This window comes from Salmo trutta, chromosome 2 (genome assembly GCF_901001165.1).
Source record: "Salmo trutta chromosome 2, fSalTru1.1, whole genome shotgun sequence".
Taxonomy (NCBI): domain Eukaryota; kingdom Metazoa; phylum Chordata; class Actinopteri; order Salmoniformes; family Salmonidae; genus Salmo; species Salmo trutta.
This window is the reverse complement of record NC_042958.1, coordinates 56344363-56363057: the sequence shown is the minus strand read 5'-3', so window position 1 is coordinate 56363057 and position 18695 is coordinate 56344363. Positions and strand designations below refer to the sequence as shown.

The 18695-nt window shown below is 42.0% G+C and overlaps 1 protein-coding gene across 1 annotated transcript in view; it reads left to right on the top strand.

Annotated features, from left to right (window-relative positions):
- rab26 (RAB26, member RAS oncogene family) overlaps positions 1-10330 on the top strand; it is a 143494-nt gene extending 133164 nt beyond the window's left edge. The window contains exons 6-9 of the mRNA XM_029706397.1: positions 899-964; positions 1259-1315; positions 9881-9957; positions 10165-10330. Of these exons, the coding sequence (XP_029562257.1) occupies positions 899-964; positions 1259-1315; positions 9881-9957; positions 10165-10267 (303 nt within the window). The 3' untranslated portion in view covers positions 10268-10330. The remainder of the gene's footprint in view (positions 1-898; positions 965-1258; positions 1316-9880; positions 9958-10164) is intronic.
- Positions 10331-18695: the final 8365 nt, after the last annotated feature.

Below are 18695 nucleotides of genomic sequence, written 5' to 3'. Positions count from 1 at the left end.
ACCATTTTCCACTTTGTCAGGTAGATTAACCAGTCTCAAATTAGACTACCTGTGTAGATTATTGAGCGAGCTTAGTTTTGAAGTAAGGTCCGCCATCTGTTTTTCCAAACTTTTCGGTCGTTGTTTTGACAGTGACGACAGTATCTTCCACCATGCTAATGCGTTCCTTTGCTTCGTCCAAGCATGTGGAGTAGGCTTGAAGGTCACGTTTAACCTCACTAATCCCTGTTAGGACACCTTCGAGTTTGGTGGAAAAGTCCTCCCTCATGGCAGAGATTGCTTCCAAAACCCCTTGGTTCTGCTTCTGGTTTAGGTTGTCTACATCGTTGGTAGCCATGTCGGACTCATGGTGTGAGGACCTTGCAGGGCTAACTGTGTTAGTAGAGCAGGCTGAATTAGCAGGGCTAACTGGCCTATCCTGGACCACGTTGTCGATGCAAGATGTTCTTCTTGTTTTAGGAGGACTATGTTTAAGTCGATTCATCAAGGATGTAGATACGCCTGAAATTGTCCAAGAAAATTGCTGTTCGTGTTATGAGGATATAAAAGAAGAGATGAAAAGAAGTTTAGTCAAAATTGTCAGGAGAGCACTAAAAACGAATCCGCTCAGTTCAACGCCATAACCACGCCCATTTTATTAGTATTTACGGATGGAATACAAGTTTGTTATTATTAAGGCACATGATAGCTCACATGTTCCGGAAGGCATTTCTGCCAACAACAAAAAACATTTTATAAAAAATAAATGTTTACATTCAAATGCCCCTCCTGTGAAGTAGTGATGTGCAACATACGCCTAGTTTCCTGAAACTTGTCACATATCTCTCTCTCTCTCTCTTTATTTCTCTCTCTGTCTCTCTGCCCCTCTCTCTTTCCTTCTCTCCGTCCCTCTCTCCAGGCATGGCTGACAGAGATCCATGAGTACGCTCAGCAGGACGTGGTGCTAATGCTGCTGGGGAACAAGGTCAGCCCTCCCACTGAAAGAACGGATGGACGGACGGAGGAATGGACGGATGAATGGATGAATGGATGGATGGATAATAAGTACATTACTATGAATTGAGAGAGAGAAAAAATGAGGTAGATATTGATGGATGGATGATGAGTGCATTACTATGAATGGAGAGAGCGCGAAAGGAGGTAGATATATGTGTCTCTGCAGAAAATAAAGGAGAGGATGCTGTTAGTGTGAGTAGATGATGAAACAGAGAATAGATGAAAGGAAATGTTTTCAGGAGATGTTTGTGATCTCTTACAGGCTGATGCAACACACGAGAGAGTGGTGAAGAGAGAGGAGGGAGAGAAACTGGCCAAGGTGAGCTGTTAGGAAAGAAAATACACAAAAACTCAATCACACATTATTGACCCTTTTGATGTCTAGGTTTCGATCTATTTTAGTCTGCACAGTGACAGTCCGGGTGTGTCTTGATCTCTCAACTTATTTATTCATAGGTGCACCTTCTGTTGTTATTGTTTGGAGTCTTTTTTTTCTCTTCTTTTTTTACCCAATTTCTTGGTATCCTGTAGTTACAGTCTTGTCTCATTGCTGCAACTCCCGTACGGACTCAGGAGAGGCGAAGGTCAAGAGCCATGCGTCCTCCAAAACACAACCCAACCAAGCCGCACTGCTTCTTGACATAATGCCCACTTAACCCGGATGCCAGCCGCACCAATGTGTCGGAGGAAACAACGTACACCCAGCGACCGTGTCAGTGTGCACTGTGCCCGGCCCGCCACAGGAGTCGCTAGTGTGAGATGGGACATGGGCTTCCCTGCCGGCCAAACCCTTCTCTAACCCGGACGACGCTGGGCCAATTGTGCGCCGCCCCATGGGTCTCCCGGTCACGGCCGGCTGCGACAGAGCCTGGACTCAAACCCAGAATCTCTAGTGGCACAGCTAGCACTGCGATGCAGTGCCTTACACCACTGCGCCACTCGGGAGGCCTTTTTTGGAGTCTTTGAAGTGAGTTCGCAAAATACATTTTTCACATCGGTGTTCACAGGCTTGAAACAGTAAATTACTGTGCATGGCTGTAAGGGAGACGGACGTCAGATACCCTTGTTATTGTCAGACTGTGTAATAATAACGAAAAAAAATCCCTACAAATCTCTCTCGCACACACACACAGTAAAACTCCTCTGTCACGCACGCACGCACACAGGCACACATCAGGGTTTCTGTTAGGAAAATGTGGCGCTGGACAACGTGACCGGGAAGATTTTAATTTACCGGCCATTTTAGAAATTTACTGGACCCATGTGCATTGAGTGCATAACACATTAGCGAGTCCACCCACGGTGTTCAGAATGACAGAAATCACATTTAGATTATGGTAATGCATCTTACCAGAACATGTAACTCATGTAATGAGGCAGCCAATAAACCCTCATTTTCAAACATTTGCCAAAATGAAATTTGCAGGAAAACAGTGTTCTAAACAACGGACGTGGGAAAACACCATTCTAAACAGCACACCTGGAAACCACCATTCTAAACAGCGGACCTGTGAAAACACCATTCTAAACAGCACACCTGGAAACCACCATTCTAAACAGCGGACCTGTGAAAACATCATTCTAAACAGCACACCTGGGAAAACACCATTCTAAACAGCGGACCTGGGAAAACACCAGTCTAAACAGCACACCTGGGAAAACACCAGTCTAAACAGCACACCTGGGAAAACACCATTCTAAACAGCACACCTGGGAAAACACCATTCTAAACAGCACACCTGGGAAAACACCATTCTAAACAGCACAGCTGGGAAAACACCATTCTAAACAGCACAGCTGGGAAAACACCATTCTAAACAGCGGACCTGGTTAAACACCATTCTAAACAGCGGACCTGGTTAAACACCATTCTAAACAGCGGACCTGGGAAAACACCATTCTAAACAGCGGACCTGGTTAAACACCATTCTAAACAGCGGACCTGGTTAAACACCATTCTAAACAGCGGACCTGGGAAAACACCATTCTAAACTGCACACCTGGGAAAACATCATTCTAAACAGCACACCTGGGAAAACACCATTCTAAACAGCACACCTGGGAAAACACCATTCTAAACAGCACACCTGGGAAAACACCATTCTAAACAGCACAGCTGGGAAAACACCATTCTAAACAGCACACCTGGGAAAACACCATTCTAAACAGCACACCTGGGAAAACACCATTCTAAACAGCAGACCGGACCTGATAGCAGTTCCATATGCGGCAGAGATTAAAATCTCTGTTACAAACTTAGAAAAAGGAGGAGTCTAAAGATGCAACAACTAGGACGGGTTGATAATATGACTAGGATTGTGCCTTTGGCATCTGGACAACAAAATAAAGTTGATATGAAAACAAATAAAAAAGGAGAGAATTGGCATAGCAGTGGGTCCAATAGGAAAGTAAATGGAAATACATTTGCCAACATTATATAATTGCTCCTATCTATACAGAAATAAATGAAATCATTCAAAATACTTCACCAGAAAGCATGACAGAGAAATCAAGGACCATTAACTTCTTTAAAAAAACTGCTGGGGATTGTTTGAAATCACAAGCTTGTAGGCCTATGCCTATTTGGGAACCCCACAATTTGGGCAGTGCGTGTGGCAAAAGTGAGAAGCATCAAACATTTGTGTGAAGATAATGTGTCTTGAGTATAATTTTTAAATGTTGAGACAAGAAGAAGGGGAGGGGTGTGTGGCAAAGATTTTGTCGAGTCTCTCAAGAATGGCTCAGCTGTCTCCCGCCAACTCTTGCACATTCATTGTTTCCTTGCGTGAGTTGTTTTCCCTTTGATTTTAGATTTTGATCAATTCCCCATTACATATGTCACCAGTAGTAAGTGTACCGTTAATCCCTGTAATTTAGTTACATACATTTCTATTAATGCATTTATTAATTACATTAATTTACCGTTCTCATTCTCGGAGTGGAAACATATATATATATATATATACACTACCAGTAAAAAGTTTGGACACACCTAATCATTCCAGGCTTTTTCTTCATTTTTACTATTTTCTACATTGTAGAATAATAGTGAAGACATCAAAACTATTAAATAACAAATATGGAATCATGAAGTAAACAAAAAAAGTGTTAAACAAATCCAAATATATTTTATATTTGAGATTCTTCAAAGTAGTCACCCTTTACCTTGATGACAGCTTTGCACACTCTTGGCATTCTCTCAACCAGCTTCATGAGGTAGTCACCTGGAATGCATTTCAATTAACAGGTATTCCTTGTTAAAAGTTACTTTGTGGAATTCATTTTTTCATTTTTTTTATTTCACCTTTATTAAACCAGGTAGGCTAGTTGAGAACAAGTTCTCATTTTCAACTGCGACCTGGCCAAGATAAAGCATAGCAATTCGACACATACAACAACAGAGTTACACATGGAATAAACAAAAATACAGTCAATAATACAGTAGAACAAAAGAAAACAAAAAGTCTATATACAGTGAGTGCAAATGAGGTAAGTTAAGGCAATAAATAGGCCATGGTGGCGAAGTAATTACAATATAGCAATTAAACACTGGAATGGTATGTGCAGAAGATGAATGTGCAAATAGAGATACTGGGGTGCAAAGGAGCAAGATAAATAAATAAATAAATACAGTATGGGGATGAGGAAGGTAGATAGATGGGCTGTTTACAGATGGGCTAGATTTGTGCAGTTCGTTCCAGTCATTGGCAGCAGAGAACTGGAAGGAAAGACGACCAAAGGAGGAATTGGCTTTGGGGATGACCAGTGAAATATACCTGCTGGAGCGCGTGCTATGAGTGGGTGCTGCTATGGTGACCAGTGAGCTGAGATAAGGCGGGGCTTTACCTAGCAGAGACTTGTAGATAACCTGTAGCCAGTGGGTTTGGCGACGAGTATGAAGCGAGGGCCAACCAACGAGAGAGTACAGGTCGCAATAGTGGGTAGTGTATGGGGCTTTGGTGACAAAACGGATGGTACTGGGATATACTGCATCCAGTTTGTTGAGTAGAGTGTTGGAGGCTATTTTATAGATGACATCACCGAAGTCGAGGATCGGTAGGATGGTCAGTTTTATGAGGGTATGTTTGGCAGCATGAGCGAAGGATGCTTTGTTGCGATATAGGGAGCCGAGTCTAGATTTAATTTTGGATTGGAGATGCTTAATGTGAGTCTGGAAGGAGAGTTTACAGTCTAACCAGACACCCAGGTATTTGTAGTTGTCCACGTCAGAGCCGTCCAGAGTAGTGATGCTGGACGGGCAGGTAGGTGTGGGTAGCGATTGGTTTGAAGAGCATGCATTTAGTTTTACTTGCATTTAAGAGCAGTTGGAGGCCACGGAAGGAGAGTTGTAATGACATTGAAGCTCGTCTGGAGGTTAGTTAACACAGTGTCCAAAGAGGGGCCAGAAGTATACAGAATGGTGTCGTCTGCGTAGAGGTGGATCAGAGAATCACCAGCAGCAAGAGCGACATCATTGATGTATACAGAGAAGAGAGCCCTGTGGCACACCCATAGAGACTACCAGAGGTCCGGACAACAGGCCCTCCGATTTGACACACAGAGAAGTAGTTGGTAAACCAGGCGAGGCAATCATTTGAGAAACCAAGGCTGTCGAGTCTGCCAATAAGAATGTGGTGATTGACAGAGTCGAAAGCCTTGGCCAGGTCGATGAATACGGCTGCACAGTAATGTCTCTTATCGATGGCGGTTATGATGTTGTTTAGGACCTTGAGCGTGGCTGAGGTGCACCCATGACCAGCTCTGAAACCAGATTGCATAGAAGGTACGTGGGATTCGAAATGGTCGGTAATCTGTTTGTTAACCTGTTGGGGCTAGGGGGCAGTATTTGCACGGCCGGATAAAAAACGTACCCGATTTAATCTGGTTACTACTCCTGCCCAGTAACTAGAATATGCATATAATTGTTTGATTTGGATAGAAAACACCCTAAAGTTTCTAAAACTGTTTGAATGGTGTCTGTGAGTATAACAGAACTCATTTGGCAGGCCAAAACCTGAGAAGATTCCAAACAGGAAGCGCTCTCTCTGACCATTTCATGGCCTTATTGATCAACTCTAACAAAAACAGGGGATCTCTGGCATGACGTGACATTTTCTAACGCTCCCATAGGCTCTCAGAAGGCGCCAGAAAGCTGAATCGTGGCTTTGCAGGCCCTGGCTGAAAAACAGTAGCGCATTTTGATAGTGGTCGATCTGAGGACAATGGGACGGGGCGTGCGTACCCGAGTCGACTCCATGTTTACTTTCTCTCTCTTTGAACGAAAACCACCACTCCCGGTCGGAATATTATCGCTTTTTTACGAGAAAAATGGCATAAAAATTGATTTTAAACAGCGGTTGACATGCTTCGAAGTACGGTAATGGAATATTTAGAATTTTTTTGTCACGAAACGCGTCGGGCGCGTGACCCTTATTTACCCTTCGGATAGTGTCTTGAACGCACGAACAAAACGCCGCTATTTGGATATAACTATGGATTATTTGGGACCAAACCAACATTTGTTATTGAAGTAGAAGTCCTGGGAGTGCATTCTGACGAAGAACACCAAAGGTAATCAAACTTTTCTAATAGTAAATCGGAGTTTGGTGAGTACCACACTTGGTTGGTGTCAAAATAGCTAGCCTGTGATGGCTGGGCTATCTACTTGCAAAATGTGCTTTCACCGAAAAGCTATTTTAAAATCGGACATAGCGAGTGCATAAAGGAGTTCTGTATCTATAATTCTTAAAATAATTGTTATGTTTTTTGTGAACGTTTATCGTTTATCGTTAAGTCGGTATTCCAGTCATAGAGGATAGGCGGGGTTCCGTGCCCCATACCGGCAGTAGAAGGGGTCCGGATATTGTAGCCCAGGAGTGGGCTTCGGTGGCAGCACAGGAGCCCTGGCCTGGCTAGCTTTAGGCTAATTGGTGCTTGCTCCGTGAAGGAAACGCGAGCCTGGAGTAGTCACCCGGGATTGCAGTTAGCTAGTTGCGAAGATCCAGATGAAAATGTTAAGAGTTTGCGGTAGGAATCCGGGGATATGGGGGAATAAAAATAAAAAAAATGAATAGGTCCGTTATGCTCTGGTTTGAGTCACGTTGTTCAACTGGCGAGAGCTTTCCGAGCTAAAGGTTAGCTGATGACCGCTAGCAATGGTTTGCTGACTGATAGCTGGTAGGTAGTTAGTTGGCTAGCTTCAGTTGAGGGATTCCAGATCCGAAGTAAATAGAAATACTTTAGAAAAAATACAAATCCACGACACATTGGGTGAGGCGGGTTGCAGGAGAGTATTTAGAAGTTGAGGTTTAGGAAAATATTTTAAAAAGATATGCGAAGAAAAATATATATTCAAGGGACACGACAGGACAAAGACGTCTGACTGCTACGCCATCTTGGATTATTATTTATTTCCTTCTTAATGCGTTTGAGCCAATCAGTTGTGTTTTGACAAGGTAGTGTGTATTCAGAAGATAGCCCTATTTGGTAAAAGACCAAGTCCATATTAATGCAAGAACAGCTCAAATAAGCAAAGAGAAATTATAGTCCATCATTAATTTAAGCTATGAAGATCTGTGAATGCGTAAAATTTCATGAACTTTGAAAGTTTCTTCAAGTGCAGTTGCAAAAACCATCAAGCTCTATCATGAAACTGGCTCTCATGAGGACCGCCACAGGAAAGGAAGACGCAGAGTTACCTCTGCTGCAGAGAACAAGTTCATTAGAGTTAACTGCACCTCAGATTGCAGCACAAATAAATGCTTCACGGAGTTCAAGTAACAGGCACATCTCAACATCAACTGTTCAGAGGAGACTGTGTGAATCAGGCCTGGAATTGCTGCAAAGCAACCACTATTAAAGGACACCAATAATTAGAAGAGACTTCCTTGGGCCAAGAAACACGAGCAATGGACATTAGATCGGTGGAAATCTATCCTTTTGGATTTTTGGTTCCAACTGCTGTGTCTTTGTGAGACGCAGAGTAGGTGAACGGATGATCTCCGCACATGTAGTTCCCACCGTGAAGCATGGAGGAGGAGGTGTGATGGTGGGAGGGTGCTTTGCTGGTGACACTGTCTGTGATTTATTTAGAATTCAAGGCACACTTAACCAGCATGGCTACCACAGCATTCTGCAGCGATACACCATCCCATCTGGTTTGTGCTTAGTGGGACTTTCATTTGTTTTTCAACAGGTCAATGACCCAACACACCTCCAGACTGTGTAAGGGCTATTTGACCAAGAAGGAGAGTGATGGAGTGCTGCATCAGATGACCTGGCCTCCACAATCACCCGACCTCAACCCAATTGAGATAGTTTTTGATGAGTTGGACCGCAGAGTGAAGGATGAGCAGCCAACAACTGTTTGAAAGCCAACAACTGGTGAAGCTGGTTGAAAGAATGCCAAGAGTGTGCAAAGCTGTCATCAAGGCAAAGGGAGGCTACTTTGAAGAATCTAACACTTTTTTGGTTACTACATGATTGCATTTGTGGTATTTCATAGTTTGATGTCTTCACTATTTTTCTACAATGTAGAAAATAGTAAAAATAAATAAAGAAAGAAAAACCTTTGAATCAGTGACCGGCAGACCACCCCATTCTCCCGGATCCCAGGGCCCGAGAGACCGGGACCCATACATCGAAAAGAACACACAGTGCCACCCACAGAACAGAAGCAGATCAACCGCCAAAAGCATTTCCAATGCCCTCACCTCGTTTTGTATCATATATAGTTCTAAAAAAAATACGCACATTTTTTAAATATGTAAATGTCCCTTCATTTCCACAATTCACAAATAATATGCGTAGTAATGTAGGCAGTTCATGTGAAGGATTGTTACCTATACCCAGGATTGTTACCTATACCCAGGATTGTTACCTATACCCAGTATTGTTACCTATACCCAGGATTGTTACCTATACCCAGGATTGTTACCTATACCCAGTATTGTTACCTATACCCAGGATTGTTACCTATACCCAGGATTGTTACCTATACCCAGTACTGCCATTACAAAGAGTACATTTTTGGCAAGCAATTACTATTTTCGCAAACAATTATTGTGATTCATCCTATAGTGTAACATCATAACCCCATAGCAACAGATGTGGGATATACACACACACACACACACACACACACACACACACACACACACACACACACACACACACACACACACACACACACACACACACACACACTTGACTCCTTTCCCCCACAAACAACCACAAGCTCAGTTGTTTAACAGTTGTTCCATCCCTGAGCCCAACTCAAGAGTAGACTTGATGTGTGAATGCATATGCAGTTGTAGCTGTTTGAGAAAGCATGCAGAATTTTGCAAGAATTTGCAAAAAATGGGGGCTTTGATTAACCATTATCAAGTCCTATCTGATGGAGATCAGATACACCCCTTTCTCCTGAAACACACACACCAGGGCCACAATAATTTGCCCCCTCTGATTGTCCAAGTGTGACCCCCCCTCCCCATGGGTTACTGCAGCCAGCTAGTGTTGCCAGCACTGTCACTACCTGGGTGGGGGCAACCCACCGGAATCCCCACCGCCGGCTAGGTACAAGGATCTCATTAGCAGCTTTGAGAAATTCCATCAGGGGGCTTTGGCTTTGTAGGACCAACCCTTCACAACCTGCTGCACGTGTAACGAAAATTATGCAAATTAACCTATAGAACGGTATTTCCACCAATGCAACGGGATTTTTTTGTGGAGGGGGTCAGTAACAGTTTTATTTATCGGCTTTTCACAATATTACACACACACACACACACACACACACACACACACACACACACACACACACACACACACACACCAGGTACTTAATACACTAAAACTTGGTGGACTCTTACTCTACCCTGTGCAGGAGTTTGGTGTGCCCTTCATGGAGACCAGTGCTAAATCTGGCCTGAACGTGGAGCTGGCATTTACAGCTGTGGCCAGGTGAGTCGGATGTTTACCACTGCTGTGTTCCCTAGAGATGACATGTCAATCAATGCCTTTTGTTTTGTCGTACGTGTGATTTCAAAATAGACACAGAATCAAAAATAAACCTATCCAGTAAATATGCTGAAACGAGATTGAATCTCCCCGTCCTGTTCTTCTTTCTTCATTACTTTCTCTGCCCTTTGTTTTTCTCTTTTCTCTCAGAGAGCTGAAGCACAGGTCACTGAAGGAGCCTGATGAACCAAAGTTTCAGCTTGAAGATTATGTCAACAAGGAAATGAAGAGTGCTGGCTGCTGCCGCACATAAACCTGTTCTGTGTGTGTGTGTGTGTGTGTGTGTGTGTGTGTGTGTGTGTGTGTGTGTGTGTGTGTGTGTCCTATTGGCTATGAGTCTGTCTGGTGTGTGTGTATATGTCTACCGGTGTATAAAGTGTGTGTCTCTGTTTCCTTTTCCCCATGTGTGTGTGTGATACGTTTTTAACAGTGGTGGTTGTGTATGTATGTGTATGGTGTACGAGTGAATTCATAATGCATTATCTTCTGCCCCCTACTGTATGATAAAAGGACGACAGTTTCAGTGCATAGGTAGAGTAAGAATCACAGTCTATTAGTCTATCAAACTCATTCTGTAAAGTCCACCAAAGTAGACATCAAACAACAACCTGTCAAAGTACACCCAGTAGATTAAGGTGGAGCGTTTCAAGTTACAGTACCTCTGTGTCATCTTACACATTCTCTGATGATTACTCTTCCTGGTGATATTTTGTGTCCTCATCCAAGACCCCCACCCAACTGCAGAACTCTCCTGACCCACCTCTTCTTGCAGCTGTGAATGTATCTAAACTGTCCCCATTGTACCCCTTCGCTCTATCCTCGTTGGAATTCCTCGCTTGGATCCATCGTTCATGATCCATTGGAGTCCTTTTGTGCAATATTACTAAGAAAGTATGTGGTGTATATATTTTAAATGATATGTATAATCTGGAGCTTTATAGTTTGCATTACATATAAATGGTTGTCCTGTTGAGGCCAAATGGAACATGGTGTCAAGTGATGGGGAAAATCAAGAGATTGTCAAGTAGCAGAACAAGAAACTGTGGGCTGTTTATACAATTCAAAATGTGCATTGACGCAAGATAATATCAATATGGATCTTTGTAATCTATAACGCTCTATGGAAGGGTTTGTTCAAATGTTTAAATGTTGTTTATGTGTTTCTGTACAGGGTGTCCAACATCATGTTATTGATATTCTGGAGACAAAACATCTGTCCTGTATTTTAATACAGTATTGTTCAGTATACCTACCTTAACTTTATTTCAGAAATGCTACAATTGTATCTATATCATTCTTGTCAGAACCATGGTATTTTGAAGAGATGCAAATCTGACCTTCGTATCGATTTACAATGCTTTTAATTCAGTGGATTCATCATTCTGGATGTATGAAGAGAAATGGATGTAATTGCCTAATATAAATGATATTGAGTTTCATACTGTTATTTGTTCATGTTTAACTGAAGTACTATAACGCTCAATGAAAGAATATTGCTGGAATATTGAATAATGTACAGATGACAGCAAATCATTCAATGTTTTGATAATAGAAAAGAGTGTAAACCTTCTGTACTTCTATAATCCACTCAGTCACAGTAAGTACATTTTTTTTATGTAACTTCAGTACTCACAATAAAGTTTAAGATGCACAGTAGTGAATGATATGATGTTGATTTGCTCAGATCTGAGTCCAATCTATGCATGCTTCCACAGCACCGCCATCTGGTCACGTTAGGTCAGTTCAAGTCAGTCTAGGAACGTTCTTTCCATTATCAAGCGAGCGCTAAAGACACACACCCAAATGGTTGACAAGGACGGCAGTCCATTTATTCTGCTCTTTATACAGTATTGAGTTGAAATGAAATGATGTTCACCTTTAAAAAACAGATTCCCAGGAAAACTAAAACTGCTGTTTCTTTCTCGGTTATCTTTTAACAGTCACGTTTTCATTCAACTTTCAGGTTTTAATGTCACGAGCACACGTACAGAGAAATGCCTTTCTTGCAAGCTCTAACCCCAACAATGTAGTAATCAATAAAAATGTAGTAATAAATATAACATGGTAGAACAAAAACACGTGATATCTTACAGAAGCATAGTCAAAGATGTTTCTGTAAGATAAGAATTAGAAAAACAGAGTTTAGATGAATCTAAAATAAAACCGTGTGTGTGTGTGTGTGTGTGTGTGTGTGTGTGTGTGTGTGTGTGTGTGTGTGTGTGTGTGTGTGTGTGTGTGTGTGTGTGTGTGTGTGTGTGTGTGTGTGTGTGTGTGTGTGTGTGTGTGTGTGTGTGTGTGTGTGTTGGAAGGGCAAGTGTGAGGTGAAGTTTCCTGTCAACATTGATACTGGGACAATTATAGTCTCTGTCTACGGTCTCAGCTGTCACTCTGAGCTGCATTTCCTGTAGCAGTGTCTGTAGGTTCATTTTAGGCAAATCTGCATCTATACCGTCGGTCAGTCGGTATATATGCAGACTGATGGAGGAGGGATAGACTGATGGAGGAGGGATAGACTGATGGTAGCGGGCGTTGCACGGTTTAATCCTCAAAGCGACGAAAGAAGGTGTTAGCTTGTCCAAAAGCAAGACGTCGGTACAGAGCCAAAACAACGCTCTTAAACTAGAGTGTTAAATCGCTAAAGTTCTATATCTTAGATGACTTAGACTAGCTCTCATGCCCTGTAAGTGTTCTCCTGCAATATAAAAAGGAAGCACCGAGTTCAGCGGTGTAACGACTGTGTAATACATATATAATAACTGATTATTAATTACCTCTGTCACCTCTGCTTTTGGTTCTCAGACAATGTCATTTTGAATTGCATTAAAGCTTTACAACATGATTCATTTGATGTCAACACAGAGCAAAGTGATCTCTCTTTAGCGACCTTTTGTGTCTCTGAGCCAGCATTGGCTGTAGTCTCTGAAATGAACAGTTGAGGGCAGGCTTGTACCATAGTTTCTCATGGGAAACCATTTCCACTATAACTGGGTGGCTTCCACTCTCACTGATGTTTTGAGGGAACTACAGTGCGCTCCAAAAGTATTGGGACATAGTCCCCCCATTTTAGGAGAGTATTGGGACAGATTCACTTTTGTGTATTAAAGTAGTAAAATGTATTTGGTCCCATATTCATAGTACGCAATGACTACATCAAGCTTGTGACTCTACAAACTTGTTGGATGCATTTGCTGTTTGTTTTGCTTATGTTTCAGATGATTTTGTGCCCAATGGAAATGAATGGTAAATAATGTATTACTTTTATTGTAAATAAGAATAGAATATGTTTCTAAACACTAACATTAATGTGGATGCTACCATGATTACTGATAATCCTGAATGAATCGTGAATAATGATGAGTGAGAATGTTACAGAAGCACATTGCGTGCTAGGAATATGGCCCAAATACTTAACTTCTTACTACTTTAATAGACAAAAGTGAATTTGTCCCAATACTTTTGGTCCACTAAAATAGGGGGACTATGTGTAAAAAGTGCTGTAAAACACCCTCAAATTAAAGCTGACAGTCTGCACTTTAACCTTATTTCAAATCCAAAGTGCTGGAGTACAGAGCCAAAACAACAACAAATGTTTGGTGCACAGAAGATAGACAGAGAGGGAACGCAGAGCTAGAGAGATACATGAGGATGGAAAAAATAAAGATCCTTTCCCGGCATTGTGTTTGTCTCTGCATGATATCTCTAACCGGAGCCGCCTAAGTACATGTTGTGGCCTTGTGGCTTGTCTTTGTTTTGGCTAATATTTTTGTGTGCGTGTGTGTGTGTGTGTGTGTGTGTGTGTGTGTGTGTGTGTGTGTGTGTGTGTGTGTGTGTGTATAGGCCAAGCAGGACATCTGTTGCTTGGCTTGCTCCCCATATCATTAGCTGTATTAGAGGGCGTTATGACCCCAATGACTAGAGCGGCTTCACCCTTCACCACTCACCAAGCTGCTCACTGCTCTTCACTGTAGTTAAGTAGCAACACTCTCACACCAGCCCTGATGTATGGTCTCCAAGTAATCCATGACATCCCTCAACGATGTGTGTGTGTGTGTTTTATTGGCTATGAGTCTGTCACATGCGGCCGGTGAAACCTTAATTGGGGAGGACAGGCTCATAGTAATGGCTGGACCAGAATAAATGAAATAGTATTGAACACATCAAACATGTGGTTTCCATGTGTTTGATTCCATTCCAGCCATTATTATGAGCCGTCCTCCCCTCAGCAGCCTCCTGTGGTGTGTGTACATGTGTGGGTGTGTGTGTGCATGCCTGTGTGTGCTTGTGTTGGTGTGGGGTCTAACTCAAGAGGCACATCTGGTGCGTTTTCAATCAGGTGCCCCCTAAAATCAGGTGACTACTGTTTGTGTTTGTATTGGTCCTTCCTTCAGTGTGTAAGCCCAAGGCCAGAACACAATCATCATGCATGTTTTCTTGACTTTTTCCATGCTGTGATGCACTAAGATTGAATTCTAGTCCCGTGAAACAGAACAGAAACAAACAGACATTTGCGGGGATCGCATTCACGGTAAACACTGTGCACGTCGGCTCAATCGTAAATTACCTTTAAAAGTCTGTTATAGTGCGCTACATTATAACATGCCCCACACTCCAGCCCCCCCCCCCACTTGGAGAAGATCTGCAAAGGAGGGACATCTCAGGAGGGACAAAATCCCTCCTGAGATGTGTGCAAACCTGGTGGCCAACTACAAGAAACGTCTGACCTCTGTGATTGCCAACAAGGGTTTTGCCACCATGTACTATGTCATGTTTTGCAGAGGGGTCAAATACTTATTTCCCTCATTAAGATGCAAATCAATTTATAACATTTCTGACATGCGTTTTTCTGGATATTTTTGTTGTTATTCTGTCTCTCACTGTTCAAATAAACCTACCATTAAAATTATAGACTGATCCTTTCTTTGTCAGTTGGCAAACGTACAAAATCAGCAGGGGATCAAATACTTTTTTCCCCCACTGTATGGATGTTAAATTTTACTTCATGAGTTGGTTATGTAGGCTTCTTCTAACCCATTGCTTTCTACTACATATAATAATGCAATTCAATTATATCTTTACATTAAAAACCAAACTCTATCAGAATTCCAGACATTCCAGTAAATACTATACCCCTTGATCTTCGAGAATAGGACTTGGAAATATGGAAGTATAGATTAGCCAAATTGTTTTATCTGAGCATGACCCTAAAACTAAGGACTGATTAGCCAGACCTACTCTGTTGTTCATGATTTTGTTCTCATGAAGGACTGATTGGGCTCATTGATTCAAGTTGAAAAATAAATGCTGCGCTCATGGAATAAGCATGCTTTGAGCACTACTGAAAAATGCTGTTTACATGTGCATTTGCTATAAGCCTATTGTTTACCTTTTTGTTGGTGACACTGATATCTTGATTATATGCAACTGTTTAAAGGGAAAATACACAGATGAAATGATAACAAAATGGCCGCCACGCCTCTGTTTTGGTAATAAGCTGAGGGATGGGCCTGGAGAAAGGTAACCACTCTCAGATTAATAGACAGAGCTATGGATGCAAGGACTGACCATCCATGATATCAACATTATTGTTTTAACCATGTGTTGAGGCTGTACACTGTTTGTTTACATTTGTTTGTTTACAAACATTGGAGTAAAACAAGCTTATATTTTGGGTTCTCATGGATTGTGATAGTTGAACTAAGCTCATGATAAATGATATTCTTCAAGAATCAGTGTATATATATATATATAATTTGTAAATCCAAAAATGGATGTAGCAACTACAGATTGCCCCTTTAAGTCTATCAACTATCAAAAGTGTGCAAGTTTGAGCATGTAACCATTAGGTTTATGGATTATTAATTTGTTATCAGCATGAATTAGATTGAGCAATAAAAGCCCCACTTTTATTCCATAGGCTTGGATCCTCACTATGCAGCTGTTGCAAGAGCACATTTTTCACTGGCTGTCCACTGGTTTCAAAAACAATGATTGATAGGCAGCTTAAACTTCTTGAATTCAACCATTATTGGGTTCAAATACACATTTAGATTTGTAAACAGGCATTCACAACAACAACAATCCGTAAGGCGCAAATAGCTAAATGAGAGCAGCAGTGTGATTCACATCAATGGGCTATGTAGATACCAACAATAAGTTATATCCATATCGCCGTAGACTACACCACTGCTGTCATCCTTACCTCCAGGTGTTTATATAAGTTGGATAATCTTTGGATGCCGACAGCAGTCGCACCATTGGAAAACATAGCTTGGACTGTAACCTACAAATGCCTATTCCTGCTCTTTTCCCGCGATCCCTCAAACACATTTGGTGTGTCATCATAGTGGTCTCTGACTTGTGGTCAGGCTCACTAAGGTGAAACAAACTTAAACTTGCGCCTCTTTTCAAAGCTGATTTGACTGTCATTGAGAAAACAGAGAAGTGTCAAATTGTACATTTAAAAAAAAGTAATCCTCGAAGTAATCATCTAGTTTTTCAAAAGTATCTGTAATCTGATTACTATATTTTTGCTGGTAACGTAACAGATTTTGGGGCTCTCAAGTGGTGCAGTGGTCTAACGCACTGCATCTCAGTGCTAGAGGTGTCACTACAGACCCTGGTTCAATTCCAGGCTGGAGTCCCATAGAGTGCACAATTCGCCCAGTGTTGTCTGGGTTAGGGTTTGGTGGGGTAGGCTGTCATTGTAATTTGTTCTTGGGGGGCCTCCCGGGTGGCACAGTGGTCTAAGGCACTGCATCACAGTGCTAGCTGTGCCACCAGAGATTCTGGGTTTGAGTCCAGGCTCTGTTGCAGCTGGCTGTGACCGGGAGGCCCATGGGGCAGTGCACAATTGGCCCAGCGTCATCCGGGTTAGGGAGGGTTTGGCCGGCAGGGATATCCTTGTCTCATTGTGCACTAGTGACTCCTGTGGCGGGCCGGGTGCAGTGCATGCTGACCAGGTCACCAGGTGTACGGTGTTTCCTCTGACACATTGGTGTGGCTGGCTTCCGGGTTGGATGGGCATTGTGTCAAGAAGCAGTGCGGTTGGGTTGGGTTGTGTTTTGGAGGACGCTCTCAGCCTTCGCCTCTCCCGAGTCCCGTGAGTTGCAGCGATGAGACAAGACTGTAACTACTACCAGTTGGATACCACAAAATTGTGGAGGTAAAAAGAAAAAAAATAAGTAAAGAATTTGTTCTTAACTGACTTGTCTAGTTAAATAAAAAAATGTAATAACTGTTTCCATTTTTTTGTAATCCATTACATGTAATCCGTTACTCCCCAACCCTACTTATGGTCAGACTCGCTCACATGGAACAAACTTAAACTTGCACTTTTTTTCAATGCTGATTTGAATGTCATTAAGAAAACAGAGAAGTGTCAAAGATTTTTTTCCCCGCAAACATCCTTTCTGAATTTAAAAGTAATCGTCGAAGTAATCATTTTGTTTTTCAAAAGTATGTGTAATCTGATTACAATATTTTTTCTGGTAATGTAACGGATTACAGTTACCGGTTTTTGTAATCTTTTACATGTAAGGAATTACTTGTAATCCGTTACTCCCCAACCCTCGCAACACTATACACGTCAGCTATCACAGCAACTGAAATGACTGCAACACTTAACAAAGAGTTGCAGTTAGTTTCAGAATAATTGGCAAGGAATAAATTTGTCCTAAATATTTCAAAAACTTAAAGCATTGTATTTGGGACAAATCACTCACTAAACCCTAAACCCCAACTAAATCTTCTAATGAACAATATGGTAATTGAGAAATTTGAGGAGACTTAACTGCTTGGAGTAACCCTGGTTTGTAAACTGTCATGGTCAAAACATATTTATACAAAAGCAGCTAGAATGGGGAGAAGTCTGTCCATAATAAAGCGCTGCTCTGCATTCTTAACAGAACTATCAACAAGGCAGGTCCTACAGGCCCTAGTTTTGGCTCACCTGGACTACTGTTCAGTCGTTTGGTCAGGTGCCACAAAGAGGGACTTAGGAAAATTGCAATTGGCTCAGAACAGGGCAGCACGGCTGGCCCTCGGATGTACACAGAGAGCTAACATGAATAATATGTCAATCTCTCCTGGCTCAAAGTGGAGGAGAGATTGACTTCATTACTACTTGTATTTGTGAGAGGTATTGACATGTTCAATGCATCGAGCTCTCTGTTTGAACTACTGGCACACAGCTTGGACATCCATGCATACCCCACAAGACATTCCACCAGAGGTCTCTTCACAGTTCCCAAGTCCAGAACAGACTATGGGAGGTGCACAGTACTACATAGAGCCATGACTACATGGAACTCTATTGCACATCAATTAACTCATGCAAGCAGTAAAATTGCATTTAAAAAGCAGATAAAAATACACCTTATGGAACAGCGGGGACTGTGAAGCAACACAAACATAGGCACAGACACATGCATGCAAACACACTATAACATACACACTATACACACACGTACACATGGAGTTTGTGTTGTAGATATGTGGTAGTAGAGTAGGGGCCTGAGGGCACACATGTTGTAAAATCTGTTGTGAATGTATTGTAATGTTTTAAAAAATGTGGAACTGCTTTAAGTTTGCTGGACCCCAGGAAGAGTAGCTGCTGCCAGCAGCTAAAGGGAATACCATAATAAATACAAATACCAAGTCAGTCAAATACCACGTCAAATAGT